Genomic DNA, 16,186 nt, shown 5'->3' on the forward strand with positions numbered 1-16,186 from the left:
CAGTGAGGTCCTGTTTCAAACACAATAGCAAATCTCCCCACTGGGTCTGGTTGAATGAAATGATTACCTCTCCAAATCACTCCAATCCTTTTGAAAACAGCTTTTTGAGTTGGGTGCTGTCTCTAGCAACTAAATAGGCTGTGTATTGTGGTTTAAATGTGAGAAGTTCCCCGTAGACTCAGACGTTCAGCTCCTGGTACCCCCCAGGGGCAGGCCCTGAGGTTCTCAGCTGGGCTCCATTTCCAGTCTTCTAAATGCTTCCTGACTACATGTGCAATGTGACTTGCTGCCATTCCATACCCACCATGATGGGCTGCAGCCCCATTAATTGTAAGTCAGACGAATTTTCCCACCCTAAAGTGGCTACCTGTTAGGTATTTGGTCACAACAAGAAAAGTAACTAATGTCCCAGATTACACAGGATGGGCTATGAAATCAACAGAGAAATTGCTATGGTTTTTATGTGTTCCCCAAGGTCCGTGTGTTAAAGCTCTAGTCACCTGGCCATGGTGCTAATGGAGCAGAAGGAACCTTTAGAGAATGGGGCCTAATGGGAAGAAGTTAGGTCATTGGGGGCTGCCCTTAAAGGTGCTATTGGAACTCCAGGCTCTTTCTGCTCCCTAGCCACCATGAGGTGAGTAGGCCTCTGTCAGGAACTCTAGTCATGTACTGTGCACAAGTCAGCAGGACTAATGGACTAAAACCTATAGAACCACTAGCCATAGTTTTTTCCTTTATAAAGGTAATTATCTCTGTGTTTTGTCATCTTAGCAGACATCTGATTTGCCAAATATGACATATGGGAATGGGTAGGAGAGAGAGCATAGTAAGAACCAAATAAATATTTACTAGAATACCATCGTAAATGAAGAGGAAATCACACAGGTACTTTTTTTTTTTTCTCTGTAGTCTTCAGTATGTGTTTGGTTTGTTTGTTAAGAAATGACTTGCCATTTCTTATCAAGTGCAAATATCAAGGCACTTAACAACTAGGCCCTGAGACTTTTTTAAAGGACTCCTGGCTGCAAGGTTAAGACTGCTCTTCAGGTTTTAAAAGGCCGCACTTCCTCAATGTTGCCGCTCTTGCTGGTAAGAAAAGTGTTGAAGGTAGAAGAGCTGTCTCTCTTTGGGTTCTTTCTTTTCACCTCTTATCTAAAATGACTGGGGGAAAACCCTCTTCTCCAACCCCTTACCCCAATAAAAAAAATTAAACTTCAAAAACAATCCATCTTACTCCCAGGTGGGGCCTGGGACTCAACCCAGAGGCCCTAGTGGTTAAGCTTCCCAGTTCTAGAAGCCCAGTACTCTGCTAACGTCAAGACTGCATACTAGGGAGTGATGAGGTGGGGAGGCGCCCTGATCACTGCAGGACTTTAGACGCAGTGAGCAGTGAAGCAGAGCAAGCATTCAGCCCTCTCTCCGGAGCTCTGATTCAAGCGGCGAGGGGAAGAGCTTTCCCGGCATGCTTAGAAAGCAAGCGCTGGTTCCATTTGGCTCCATCATTCCTGGCAGAGCCTCTCGAAGTCCATGGGTTTCATAGCCAGCTGACAGTCAGTGTTGGCATTTTGCTGTGTCAGGGGCCTGTTGTGTGAAAAGACAAAATGGTTAGTTTAGGAGCAACACCGAGAATGGCCCAGCCACATGTGCATCGCTCTTGACTTATGAGTTCTGTGAGCTCTTGTCACGGAAGGTAAGAAAGCTGGACCTCTGTCTAAGCTGATTGACACCTGACAAGTGTCTTTGGGGAGGATGAGAAAGAGCTCTAGGGAGAGATTTTGCTTGGTAGAAAGGGTCACTTGTGCTTACTCCCCCTGCCCCGACATTCGTTTATACATGGAGCTGTAGCAGTTACAGCCATGAGGAGGCAAACCTATGGTCTAAGGATGGCAGTTCAGAAAGGCAGAAGGCACTCAGTATGTTGGTGACCACACAGTGGTTGTACCAGCCCTGGCTGTCTCCATCTCTGGTTATGCAATAAAAAGAAAATCTTATTTGAGTTAGTATCTACCTCATACCTTAGGTTATTTTGTTTTAATTACTTGCCAGCAAAACAGTTCTAACTGGTAGCAAAACAACAACAACCACAAAAAAAAGAGGAAACCTTTGCTCTTCTTGCTTTTTGTAAGCAAGTATGCCAGGAAGCACTGGGCAGTTGACAGGCTCTGCAGTCCCAGCTGCTTGGAAGTCCCAGGCAGGAAGAAGTTTGCAGTTTGAAGGTCAGACTGGGATACCCAGTGAGTTCAAGGCCAGCCTGACCAACTTAGTGAGAGCTTGTCTCAAATTTTAATAACAATAATAATTTGTTTGTTTTGTGTAGCTAGCCCTGGCTGTCCTGGAACTCGCTTTGTAGACCACACTGGCCTCAAACTCACAGAGATTGGTCTGCCTCTGCTTCTCAAGTACTGGGATCAAAGGTGTGCATCACCACTGCCTAGCTCAATCATAATAATTTTAAAGGCCTTGAGAGTGCTTGCTTCAGATGCCTGAATCCTAAATTCAGTCTGTAGAACTTGGGTGTAATGGGCTATGAGGAAGCCAGGCATACTCTGGCTATTTGGGGAGACCCAAGTGTGATGTTGGGTGAGTGATTTGGATATGAGGAAGTCAAGAACACTCTGGCTATTTGGGGAAAGCCAGTGTGATGTGGGTTAAATGATTGGGTATGAAGACACCAGGCACACTGTGGCTGTTTGGAGAGAGCCAGTGGGATATGGGGTGAATGATTTGGGTGGCTCTACAAAGACACAAGCTGCTCTGGCCCCTCACTTCCCCCTAGCCCATCCTGCAGGCCCTAGGAAGTCTCTCCAGCACCTTTGACATTAGGATTATTTATAGAGAAGATCATAATGTGTTGCTTAGAAACTGTCTAGTGTATTTTCCTAAGTAAGGCCATCTTAGAATTCGTTTCATTTTTCTTAATAAAAAAGCTGTGTCTTCTTTAATAGTTTAAGGTCAAACCCATTAAGCCATGGGATGAACTGGTAGCTCCTCCTCTCTTGTGCTTGGGTCAGTCAACGAGGGACTGTCTTTATTTTGAGTGTTAAAAGATTTTCCTAATACAGGAGTTCTCTGAAGGCAACTAATCTATCACAACACCTTCTATGTTCCTTTGATTCTTGTTATGTCACAGAAGAAGAGTGAAGTTTTCACATAACATGTGGAAGATCTACATATATGCCCAAGGAATGAAGAGTCACATAATCATGCATGGTACAGATCTATTCAGATTATTAAAAGAGTAAAAAAAAGTCAAATTTTCACTGAATTTGAAGCAAATATCATTATGAAGTTCAGGTATACTCTCAGAGAATGTCCACAGTCCTATGGAGAAGAAGGTTTCCCTTTGCTCCACTGCACTGGGAGGCTCAGGCCTCTTCAAAGATTTCCTCCAGGCTACATGAACAGTGGTACAAATGCGGGTACAAGGACTAGCCTTGCTACTTCCATCAGAGCACATAGTTAAGAGATTTACAATAGCCATGAGTGCCACTGTGCACCTGTAGTTCCAGCACTTGAGGAGGGGTCTGAGGCAGGAGGAGTGACTGAGGCTAGCCTAGACTATATCATGAGTTCCAGGCCAGCCCTGGCCACATAGCTGGAGGTGGTAAAGATAGAGAAAGCTACTGATAAAATGTAAGACAAGGTGACCTGGCTAAATTAATTTTGTTTATAAAATACAACCATTTTCATTAATAAATGTCTTTTGTCTAGATGGGTAATATTTTTCCTTTTAAGTGAACAGACAGTTTTGTAGTTGCTGCTATAATTTGCAGTGGGACTGTTATTAAGGTGCTGCACCCACTCCTTGGATGCTCCAGTAGCCTTTGAGAAGGTGAAGTGAGTTCTGAGAACAGAAAGTTGAGAATCTCTGCCCAAATGGGAACAGAGGGCCTGATGTCCTGGTTCGGAAGAGGATGGGAACAGGGAGCACTAAGTTGAGGCACTCCACTGGCAAACACCATTCCGATTTTTCTTTTCTTTTCTCTTTAAGTGTGTGTGTGTATGTGTGTGTGTGTGTGTACATACACATGTGTGACGATGCATATATGTGTGTGGGTACATTTTCACATGTGTCATCTTCATGAACATTGTCTACCTACTTTGAGACATGGTCTCCCATTGGCCTGGAACTCAATGGACAGGTTGGGCTGGCTGGCCAACAAGTTGCAGTAACCCAACTATCTCTGTCTCCCCAGTGCTGAGATTACAGGTGAATACCACGCCTGGCATTTTTATGTTGGTTCTAGGATTCCAAACTCAGATCCTCATTCTTGCAGCTTCCACCTGAGCTGTCTCCCAAGCACCTTATCACACTTCTTTCTATAGTACAATTTTTAAACATGTAGCCTTATTAAAGCAGAGTTCAAGGACAGGGAGGGACTTTAGCTCCAAAGCATTGCCCTCAATAAGCCAAAGAGGGCACTGTATGTCCTTTAAAACTGATAGTGATCAAAGCAGCTTATGAGAGGCTGGCTATGATTCCAGGATTATCAGTTAAGCAATCTTGTGAGAAGAACTACTGAGCAATTTAAGATCACAGACACATCAACAAAAAATAATGACAGGATAAACTTTTTGAGGGGCAGGGGGATACTGGGGATCAAGTCCAGGACCTTGACCGTTCTAGACAAGTGATAAGACAACTTTTGTTAAGATGTTCAAGGGCTATTCTGTAAGAAAACCAAAGCTCAGGGTCCTAGTGGTTTTTTTTTAGAACATGGACTGGCAAATCAATCATGATCATAAGGGTAAACTTTGGCAAGTCATCTGTTTTTGTGAAGTCTGAATAAAGTGTTATTGGAATACAGCCAGACCAATTTATTTGCTTATTACCTGCTCTCATAGTACAGCCACAGAGCTGAGAGGCCTGCCATGGTCTAAATGCCTGAGAATATTTACTATCTGTCCCTTTCCAGAGATTGTCGACTGCTTTATACTTTATATTTTGGCTGGAGTTTTACCAGACTCAAAAGATCTAGATAAGTCTCTTCTCTGCTAGTCTCAGCTTGTACACCTGACTTTCCTTTCCCTATCACAGAATGAAGCTTTCCTCCTCCCTGGGTTAAACGAGATGAGCCTGGAAAGTGTTCAGCAGGGAATCTGGCACTAGGCAAATACCTTCACCACATCAAATTAATGAAAGCTTAAGTGAAGTACAAGAGAGACTCGGTACTTGGGAACTTAAGAATCTAAAATCTATACACAGCACAAAAAACAAATGCCAAAAAAGTGGCCTTTGAAAACCCCTTGAGTAGCATGTTGTGAAAGATTATCTCCCAAGCATGTCCCCATTGCTGGGTTTCCCTCCAGCATCTACAAAGACCACTAGGAGCCACACTGCGGGGAGAAAAAACTCTACATAGTAAACATGAGCCATGTTCACCCTGCTGAGAAGTTCATACTGTTACAAAGAGAGAAGACCAAGGTAGGCTTGAAGATGGCAGCTTCCCAGCTCCTGTACCACCCTGGGAGGTAGACATGGCAACCTGACGGGCAAGCCTCCAGCTGTTTACTTCCCTCCAAAACCTCCTAAACTCTACACCATTTGGCCTTTGAACATTACACATCTTTTTAGAAGAATGAGTAACTGCCTCACAAAGCAACTACAGCTGTGAAATAAGCTCTGAGTGATGGATGAGGAGAAATGTATGTATATATGATGTATGTATGTATGTATGTATGTATGTATGTATGTATGTATGTATGTAACTCCACTGACATTTAACGTCTATGGGCAACTATGAAGAACGTCTGTCTCTTATAATTTAACTACTAGACACCAAGTTGGATTAGAGAGTTATCTGTGTGAATCCCTCAAATGCCCAAAATGAAGTTGTTCTATTGACATGTATATTTACCTGGGAGAAAACCAATAGCTCATGAGGCATGACACTACCACATAGGACATCATGGCTATCCCGGACATGGCAAGTGATACGAAGCCCAAGCCACAGAGGATGCAGAGAAGTGAGAGGCCGCACACAGAGATGACCAGTCCTAGGAGGAGAGCATGGTTAGGAGGTGCCTTCATTAGAAATGGACTGAAAATGAGAAGAGCCTGGACCAGGGTATTTGTAATAATGGCAGCTAACTTGGATTTTTGAAGTCAGGAGTTTTCCCACAAAAATTCACATTTCTGACATCACTTATAATAGGAGTAAGTTCAACACCTGGGTAGGCCTCAGCTTCTGGCATCAACTGGCCGGGCCTCTGGTTGGCCTCCATTCTCTACTGTTCACAAACTGTATTACACTTGGGGGCTCTGCTCATTTTGTTGCCTGTGCAATTTAAGGCTTGGAAGGAGTGGGTCATGTCCCAAATCACAATTGTGGTAATGGATGGCTGATGGAACACAAGAGCCTATGTTTTAACTACTGCAACAAGCTGCCTTGGACCAGAAAGAGGAGTCTTTGACAAGAATGGCAGATGTTCAATAAACACTATCTACAGGATTGAGTTATTTCCCAAGAACCTTGGGCAGGGTACCTTCCAGCAATATGGCCCCCATAAGAGCACCCAGGGAGGTGAGCACCACGATAAGCAGGAAGAAGCCAACAGGGATGGCTGACATGCTAACAAACATCAGCATGGTAAGAGCCAGGAAAGGATGCCTGTCCAGGTACCGAGCCACCGGGGACTTCATGAAGGCAACCACCTGCAGGCAAAGGACAAAGGGCCAAGGTTAAGTTCTGTGTCCAAATCTCAGACTAAGCTGATCTTCCCCAGCTGTGGGAAGTACAGCCAGAGTCAGAGGCCTCTGGCAAGTCAGAGGCTCACAGACATCAGTATGAAACATCTCCCAAGGCACCTGGCAGCGATATAAAGAAGCTGTGGGAAGGGTGGCAAGTACAACATTCCCACCCTGTCAAGTCCTGTAAGATGAGGAAAGGTCATGTCACCACTCTCTTGCCTAACACATGCCCTCTCAGAAAGACACCCTCTTACATGTGCAATGTATGTGCAATGTGCCTACTGCTTTGCAGCCAAGGTTCTCATGACTAATGCCACCAAGGATCAGAGGAGTTAAGTCCTAGCTACTCAGCATCCCTCAAGGGCTTTATGGATATGAGGGGCATTAGGCTCCACCTGACACCTGTTGCATCCAATTCTGCTTTTCAACAAGAGCCTAGGTGCTTTGGGTAAAAGTTTGAGATGCAATGGACTAAATGGCTTATTTGGAGTCACCCGGGTTCCAAGGGACAAAGCCTAGTTATTCAAAGCTAAGATCTTTGACTCCAAATGGCAAATACATACAATGGATTAAAACCTCATCAATGCTTTTACAGTACCAACCTGGAAGCTATAGTTGGCCATAGACTGATGGTGGCAACCATATGCTACCTTAAGAAACAGGTTGCCCTCATCCACCAGGCTAAGAGAGAGGGGACCACACTCCATGGAGAAGGCTGCTTTAGTGTAGAGCTGGTCTTAGACAACCCCACAAGGATGAGCATCCCCCTCACTTTTCAGGTCTCAGGGCTTCACCCCCCTCATTACCGTCATTGAAGCCCATTCCCTGAGAGATCCCATCATTCAAAAACCTTCCTCCCTAACCACGAAGCTATCCATCCCTAACCAAGAAGCTATCCACTTGCAAAGGAAAATGGGAGTCTCATGGCTTGCAGGCAGGCTCCAAGCCCAGCAGTAGATGGCTAACACCAAAGGAGCTCAATGGTATTTTTGTAGTCTTTTTATCTCTTAGTGCTTTGTTTGGGCATTTTTTATCTTACCTATATATTTTGCCTATATATTATGATTTCCAATTTTGTGTTTTTATGGATTTTGTATATGTGTGTTTCTTGTGTTGTTTTCTTTTTGTTTATTATGCTTTGTTTTTTGTTTGCCTGTTTGTTTTAGAGTCGTTATTTGTTGTTGTTTGTTTTTTGAAATAGTGTCTCTGTGTAGTTCTGGAACTCCCTCTGTAGACCGGGCTGGACTAGAACTCAGAGATCCTTCTGCCTCTGCCTCCCAAGTACTGGGATTAAAGATGTGCGTCACCACCACCCAGCATGTCTGTCTGTCTTAAAGAGAGAGAAAGAAAGGGCATGGAGTTGGGTGGGTGATAATTCTCTGGGAGGAGAAGGAAGAAACCAGGATGGAATATATTATATAAAAAATATTTTTTTCCAAAAAAGGAAAAAAAAAACAGTGAAACAAAAAGAAAAGAAAGCTGGGGGGTGGTACACTTCCTCCATCAAAAACTGGTCTTTCCTGTGTCTCATTCCTCAGGGCCTGGGAGGCCAGTGGCTGAAACGAAGTACCATTATCAGAAGGGCTTCTTTCCAAATCACATATTTCTCCTATAGTCTAAGGGTAGGAATCTGGGGGCAAGCTAGAAACCGGAGCATCAGCCGGGCGGTGGTGGTGCACACCTTTAATCCCAGCACTTGGGAGGCAGAGGCAGGCGGATCTCTGTGAGTTCAAGGCCAGCCTGATCTACAGAGGGAGTTCAGGACAGCCTCTAAAACAATACAGAGAAACGCTGTCTCAAAAACCAAAAAAAATAAAAAAAAAATAAAAGAAGAAAAGAAAAGAAAGAGAGAAAGAGAGAAAGAAAGAAAGAAAGAAAGAAAGAAAGAAAGAAAGAAAGAAAGAAAGAAAGAAAGAAAGAAAGAAAGAAAGAAAAGAAATAGGAGCATTTATAGCTCAGGTAATGGCACCCAATATGGGCTCACCTTGTTTAAACAGATAAGGCCATTCAGAGCAGCCACAGACACTGGGCTTCAACTCTGCCTCCTAAGGCATGACAAACTTCATTTCCTGGCACACCACAAAACGTCTGCTAGTCATGCTACCTCCCGCCTTCCAAGTTCTTGTGGTTTAGCTGTCTAGCAATCTGTAACCACACCAGAATCACCTCTGAAAACACCCTATGTTAAGGCATTGAAGGTGAAAGAGAGGCAGATAAATTTTGTGAATGCTGAAGAAAGATTAACTATTTCCCATGGAAATTGGCACCTGAATGCCCTATGTGTTGGAGGAAAAAAAAATCGAGGATATCTCATTAATTATTTCTTTTTTTTTTTCTGAGACGGGGTTTCTCTGTTTTGGAGGCTGTCCTGGAACTAGCTCTTGTAGACCAGGTTGGTCTCAAACTCACAGAGATCTGCCTGCCTCTGCCTCCTGAGTGCTGGAATTAAAGGCATGTGCCACCACCGCCTGGCAATTATTTCTCATAAAAAAGCTACAGACTTTATTTTTTGAGACAGAGTGTCATTATTATTGCCTTGAACTTGTATCCTCCTGCCTCATAACTGGAGTACTAGGATGATAAGTAAGAACCCTGACTCATTTTGTTTTAAAATAAAAACATTTTAATAAAAACCTTTATATATGACTCAAATATGTCTATTGTAGTATGTAAGTTTTATCTCACGGAAAAGTAAATAAGATAAGGGGCAAAATGAGAATGTGGGGCCAGGGCTGTAGCATACACAAAAGAGAAAACTAAGTAAGATGAATCTTGGATGGGTATGCAAGAGGCAGCTAGGAGATTTGCAGGAAACCAGGCAAGAGTGTGAATGGCCAAATCTGGACCAATGGGGGAGGGGAGGGATGTAGCTTGCAGATTAAGTGACAAAAGGAGAAACCAATAGGACCTGGGGACAATTTGGCATGGGGAATCTAAGAGCTTAACAATACCCAAGTCCAAAGGCTTCAAACATCAGCACTTCTCACTGTCCTGGCAACAGACAGAATGCATGCATTGAAATATTCCATTGCTAATCTGGAGGTAGAGATGGACTTCCTACCTGTGTTTTACAGACACGAGCTGAACTGAAAAACCTAGAATGCCAGACTTCGAGAAAGTGGCACCATCATTAGCCAGATTTAGTGCAAGATGCTTCTCAAATGTCATCCCAGATAATCTTTCCAGTAGTCTAAGGCCTGGTGTTGCTCATTCCAGATAAGAGGAGCTGGGAACAAACTGAATTAATGTACCTACCCAAGGTCAGAAGGGCTATTTATTTATAAATGCACTCTGGCATGAGAGCTTCTAGAGTCAGGACCACATGGTCAGGATCTGTGACACAACAGTTCCACCTAAGACTATTCAGTCAGAAAAACTCTGCACTGTGGGAATATAAGACAACTGAGTCACTGTCGCTGCCTTAGAGAAGGACCCAGTGGACAGGGCACAGCGACAGCAGTCAGGATCATCACACAAGTGAAAACAAGTCAGAGGCACTGTGCTACCACAGTCTCTCCCAGACTAGGCTCTGGGTGCCTGTTGGCACATGATCCAGATATGGTACATGGATTCCTGGCAAGTGGGCTCATGAGAAGAAAGTAATCTGTCACAGATAATTCACATCAGGAAATGCCAACCCGGTCACCCACCCACTTGTGATCTACCTGTTTGCCTCTTTCCTGGAAACTGTTCCCTCTTCAGCAGGAGGATACCCCATAAGCCATCTGTATCTCAAACAAAATTGAAAATCCCAGTCCAACAGACACTCAATGGCCACAGGCTAATGTGCCAGCCACACTTGTGTTTCTAGGAATAGGAAACTGAAATTTTTAGATTTTCTACTGGTGCTAAAAGAGATGTGAGGAGAGGAGGGTACCAGCCTGGACAGTCATGTTTGCCCACATAAATGGAAAAGTCAAGGGAAATGGGCTGCAGAACCTCGGGATGAAGTGGATACACATGGAAGTAACGTGAGAAGCTACACAGCCCAAGGAAGAGGGCATGTTGAGGGCTACTTTCCTGCACCAGTCACCAGCCTGACCCTGGTTCTAGTCCTGAGGCAGTCGTCCTGCTTTACTCCTCACATGACTCCTGGGGAAGTCTTAAAGTCTCCTAAAGTCATGGAAGGTCCTACCTGTTTGCTTGCTTAAACTATTTTAGGCAAGTTCTTGTCTCTTGAATTCTAGAAGACAATTAAGACCTGGTCACTCACTATAGACAGGATGGGGCAATTATTCTGTCTGGAGGCCTATCTAGCCTCATCTAAAGTTCAAAGAACTCATTAAACCATGAGAAAAGGGCATAACTACATGGGGAAAGCAACTATCTACATTTCTCAGAGACAATGGGTGGCTATATAAATTATGGTATGTCAATCTGATGTCCCTTGTTGACGTTGTAATGGTACATGTAAATTATTCTGAAGACCCACACTTCAATATAGAAAAACAGCTGCCTACTAAGCAAAAGTAAAAATACACAATTACATCTGCTGTGGTTACACTCACTATTACATGACGTTACACACTGAAGGGTCTTACTGCTCACCCAGGTCACCACTACTCTTTGTTAGTGATGGCTTTTGTTACAATTTGAAGATAAAAGTGGCTCCTGCAGGCTCATGTGCTGTGAAGCCTTGGTTCCCAGCTGCTCCTGCTGGTTTTGGTGGTTGGGGAAAACTACAGAAGATAGAGCCTAGCTACAGGATGATGGTCACTGGGGACATGTCCTTTGGGTACATTTTACCCTATGTATTTCTGAAGCAATCTCTATGTCTGTGTGTGTGTGTGTGTGTTTGTCTGTCTGCCTGCCTGCCTATCCCCACACCATCCCCCTGCTCACTGGCTACCATGACATGAGCTACTCTGTTCTATCCTGCTCTCTGTCCTAGGATGGTCTAAAACCATGAACCTTCCTTACATTGTTGCTCAGTTATTTGTCAAAGCGACAGAGAATCTGACTGACACACTTCATAGGTGCTTTGCTCTCCTTCTTCCTCCAAAGTCACTTAATAAAACCTGTGGGCTGGAGAGACGGCTCCGTGGTCAAGAGAAGATACTGAACATACTGCTCTTGAAAAGCACTTGAGTTAGTTCCCAGAACCTACATAGGACAGCTCACAGTTGCCTGGAGCTCCAGTTCCAAGGATCCAATGCCCTCTTCTGACCTCTGCAGGCACTGCACACAAGTGATGCACATACAGGCTTTCAGGCACAAACCATCTAGCACACACATACAACAAAATAGTAATGGTATCCGGTAGATAGTACTGGTTTTTTAAAATCTTTTTGTGCATATGTATATGCAATGTAAGTGAATGTGTGTGTGTTTTTATGTATGTGAGTATATACATGCAATGGTGTTCCTGTGATGGTCTGAGGACAGTCTCAAGAGTTGGCCCTTGCCTTCTACCTGTTGTCTGGAACAGCTTCTCCTCGGGCTTTTGTTGTTGTTGTTGTTTTACACTGAATAAGACAGGCTAGCTTGCCAGGATCCTCCTGTCTGCACCTCCCATTTTGCCATAGAAACACCGGGATTAATAGAGATGTGCTTCAGCACCCATCTTTATGTGGATCTGGGAATTCAAACTTACATCCTCATGACAGCCAGATAAGAGCTTCACCCACTGAACCATCGCCCCAACCCTAGCATTCTGTTTAATGCTGAAAGGCATACAGGAAATGCAAAGAAATGAAATAGAGTATCTCAGATCCCACTGCACTGAGTGGTGGTATTGAACACGGAAAACTTGGCTAATTTGCATCACAATAGTCCTGTAAGTTTAAAGAAGCCTAGGTTTCAGAGTCAGTACAAAAGAGTGTAAAAATATTTCCTTTTCCATGACTATATGATGAAATGATACTATTTTTGATATATTAATTAAGATATAGTCTTAAAATTAAGTTATTGCTTCTTTGTACTTAGGGTTAGGTACCAAGATATTTTAGTGCACATGTGGCTAAAGTAACATTTCTGTTGGATGAAGGCTTTCTAATGAAACACAAAACTCAGATCTTAAACTAGGTATTAGCTGACCCCCTTTCTTAGGAGAGCAGATGAGCCAAACTTTTCAAAGAAAAGAATAGTGTCTGCTGTGTGGACTAAGAGTAGCCTCTTTAGATCTAGCTAAAAAGTGGCAGTTGCCATGATGGGTGACTATATAAACAAATTCTACATTATATGGGACGTAACTGGGAGTGTTCTGCAATTCTCCATGACTTCCAGAAGTCTTCCTTAATTTGGAGGTGACTTGAAAACAATCATTCTTCCCACTCCCCTGATGTCCTGTTGCCTTGAATGTCAATATGATGGCTGACACTCTAGCAGCCACAATGAACATGGCCACAACTCAGGTGCAATGAGAAAGATTCCTGACTTTCTCTCTCTATTTGAGAGAGAAACAGCATTCTGTCTTGTTCATCCCAGTGTTAATTTCCCATTATACATGGCATTGGAGACTAACCTTTGAGTTACTTTGGAAGGAGTCTAACAGCAAACACAGCTTCCTTTGCAGCTCTTGCAAATCTCTGGAGACACTTGGGGGCTCTTCTTTGGCCATCTTGAAATGTCCTCAGTCTCACTCTAGATTATATCTTCTGCCAGTAAGTTCACAGATGTAGCATGTAGCCCAATCTCTCATGTCGCCTGCCTCTTGCTATCACTGAAGGAAACAGAAAGTTTCTTGAATCATTAGTAGTCCCCAGGGAGCCTGTACCATCCCCTACACACTATGGCGGGCATGCAGATGGATACAACTTGACAAAATTTATCATATTTTTAAGCTGTACACACATTGATTCAGCAATTTATTTTTCATGAACCTAAATGAGTTAAATAGATACCTAAAAATATATCCACAGGGTATGTATCTCATTGCTGTTTGTAATATATAATGATCAGCAAGCTAGAAGGAAGAAGCTAAATCTGTTTATTATAAACACTTCACTGTTTTACAACACACACACACACACACACACACACACACACACAGTACAGAAAGAGCTAGAAAGACATAATCTCTGAATGTATGCCTTTAAGCCTGAATGTTGAAAAGAACCTATGACAAACAAGAAAATTGAATATACTATTCAAGTTTCTTCACCACTTTCCTCTACGCCTACCAGTCTTTCTTTTTCTCCTTCAACAGGGACTTGGGGCACTTTCTCTTCTTTATTTGGCTACCAAGCACCTTGCACAATGTCACCTTTTTATTTATGTGTGGTGAGGTCCTCACTAACAATACCTGTCCCCAAAGCCTTGGCATAATTATTTTCTGTACCAAATTAGATACACTTTTAGCCCTTATTTAGTTTTTAAATAAAATACTATTCTTATTTTATGTATCCCAGAACATCTGTCTGGGTTGGACAGAATAGGATCTCTGCATATCTCCTTGCAGCCAACCCTCTGATCTCACATACTTAAAGCTATGTAGATTCATTCTGTCACGGTGCCAAAAACAACTCAGAGATCCTCACATTTATTTACTACATTGAATATCCCACTTGCCTATTATGTGATTCAGTGAGGAAACATAACTTACTACTGTCTACATTACAGAGTGTGGTATATTTCATCACATCGGCTAAAAAGAGAGTCTCCTCTTAGCCAGGGGAGAATCAACTCCTACACCCATATTTATGTCCGTAATGCAGCAGCTGGCATTGATGTTGAATTTAGGATGGTCCCAGCCTTCAGTTCACCTAATCTCATCTCTACAGCGGGCTAAAACAAGACCAGCTGCCCCCTTACAAGTCTTCTTTGGCCTGGAAAACATGTAAGTGCCACCCGAACCGGTCTGGGGAGTCTGAAGAAGGCAAGCGTGGGAAGAATGAGGATGACCACAGTCAGCACAGGCGTCTACCTAGCCACCAACCAGTTTCCAGACACTCAACTCCTAGGGTCCTCTGCAGACACTAAGCAGCATTATAAGGAAGGATAGAAGGCGCCACCCCAACTAGCCTAGGGCGCCCCGCCTACTCTGAGCTTGGGGGCCTAACCAGATTCTCAGAGAACAGGCCCCGCCCCTCACAAGGCTCTAAATAAAGCCTTGCCTCCCTAAGGCCTCGTCCCGGAGAAAACCGCCACCACGAACGTTCCAGCTGCGGGTCAGGTCGAATCCCAGAGCTGAGGGCAGGACCTTTGGGGGTGCCTAAAAACCTATCCCAGTTCCTTTTTCCGACGAGACTTTCAATTTAAGGCCGGGGATCCAGAGAGAAGGAAAGGGTGTGATACAGATGTAGATCTGATACCCCACCACGGGCAATTCAGAGTAATTGGGCAGCCTTCACTGATCTTCCGGGGGCCAAACTCACCTTTGACACCTGCAGCTCCCTCCTGCCGTGGCACATGGTACCCCTGTTGACCAATCCTAACGAGGTGGTGTGGATACCTAGGTAAGACTCCAAGTCTTGCCAGGCAGGTTTCCCAAAAATGAGGCAGAGCTTCGCTCGTGGATTGGCACTGGTTCTCACCCCCGCCTCCTACTTTTTAACCAAATCTAGCTACCGATGTGTAAGCGCGCGGATGGCTGGAAATGGTGGGTGAGATCTCCCCGTGAGCTCCCACCCGCGTCCAGCCTGAGACACGAGGCATCAGACACCTTCAAGACCATCCCAGAGACCAACAGCTACTGGCGAAAGAAGCTAGTACACTCCCCCTGTCAGCCCCTGAACTCCTCCACTTCCCAGGCCGAGTTTGGAGGGTTCAGCCAGTCGGGGGTTCCTAAGCTTCACATCCCACAGCTTCTCTCTCTCACCTGGTGCTAGCTGCCGCGACACCCAGCTCTGCAGCCACCGAGGGCGGGAGGCAAAGGAGGAGGAAGAAGAGAACGGACGCAGCCCTGATTAGGGACGAGAGCTGGGGCAGCTCCTCCCCACCGGCGGGCGCTCTTCCTTCAACTAGGCAGAAGCCACGCCCCTCAAGAGGCCCCGCCCCCTGTCGAGGATAACACAGGTCCGCCGCCCAGGCCCAGGTTCCTGCCCCGCCTTCCCAGCCGAAGCAGGAAGGATCCGGTATCCTGGCACCAGCCTCGCGGCTGCCAGCTTTGCTGGGAGTATTCGGCTTCTTCCCACACACTCTAGGAACAACCCCTACAAACTTTTAGACTGTAGAGGATAACTAATGAGGAAATGAGGGCTTGGAGACAGTCCCTACAGCGGTGGCTTGGAGTGAAAGTTCTGGGGCCACGTCTCAGGTGGACTGGCAGCCAAAAGTGGGTTTTTAAAGGAACTTAGGGTCTCACGGATCCAGTTCTAGATTTGCCCCCGGAGTTCAAGTCTGTGAAGTACCTCCTAGCCTGGAAAATCTAGCCACTACGCAAATGCAAATGTTGGCAATCAGAGAATCTTAGAGATGGGTTATCTCCATTTTGCAGATTAAAAACAAAAACAAAGGAGAACTAAAGGGATAAAGTTTATAAATAAGCCGAGAGTTGGTGGCACACGCCGCCTTTAATCACAGCACTTGGGAGGCAGAGGCATGCGGATCTCTCTG

General features: G+C 44.5%; 1 protein-coding gene across 3 annotated transcripts; it reads right to left on the minus strand.

Annotated features, from left to right (window-relative positions):
• Positions 1-720: 720 nt before the first annotated feature.
• Ldaf1 (lipid droplet assembly factor 1) lies at positions 721-15,602 on the minus strand. Of its 3 annotated transcripts, none has more exons than XM_005064481.4 (5): positions 15,450-15,602; positions 13,155-13,352; positions 6,487-6,655; positions 5,859-5,997; positions 721-1,581 (listed from the first exon to the last, which is right to left on the minus strand). In XM_005064481.4, exons 2-5 carry the CDS (start codon positions 13,248-13,250, stop codon positions 1,500-1,502), a joined length of 486 nt encoding a protein of 161 aa, XP_005064538.1. In that variant the 5' UTR covers positions 13,251-13,352; positions 15,450-15,602; the 3' UTR covers positions 721-1,499. The 3 variants fall into 3 exon arrangements, with proteins under 3 accessions (XP_005064538.1, XP_012967400.1, XP_040611377.1); XM_013111946.3 differs by lacking the exon at positions 15,450-15,602 and adding an exon at positions 15,007-15,353; XM_040755443.1 differs by lacking the exon at positions 15,450-15,602 and adding an exon at positions 13,534-13,555.
• Between the last annotated feature and the right edge of the window lie 584 nt (positions 15,603-16,186).

The sequence above is a fragment of the Mesocricetus auratus genome, unplaced genomic scaffold, assembly GCF_017639785.1.
Source record: "Mesocricetus auratus isolate SY011 unplaced genomic scaffold, BCM_Maur_2.0 Super-Scaffold_4256, whole genome shotgun sequence".
Taxonomy (NCBI): Eukaryota; Metazoa; Chordata; class Mammalia; order Rodentia; family Cricetidae; genus Mesocricetus; species Mesocricetus auratus.

What these genes read in the sequence shown, in the direction of transcription:
- Ldaf1 (XM_005064481.4), bottom strand. Translation starts at nt 13,250, where the DNA reads ATGGCCAAAGAAGAGCCCCCAAGTGTCTCCAGAGATTTGCAAGAGCTG. An exon ending in CCTTCCAAAGTAACTCAAAG is followed by an intron (nt 6,656 to 13,154) that starts GTTAGTCTCCAA and finishes CTTTGCCTGCAG; the next exon opens with GTGGTTGCCTTCATGAAGTC. An exon ending in GGGGGCCATATTGCTGGAAG is followed by an intron (nt 5,998 to 6,486) that starts GTACCCTGCCCA and finishes CTCTCCTCCTAG; the next exon opens with GACTGGTCATCTCTGTGTGC.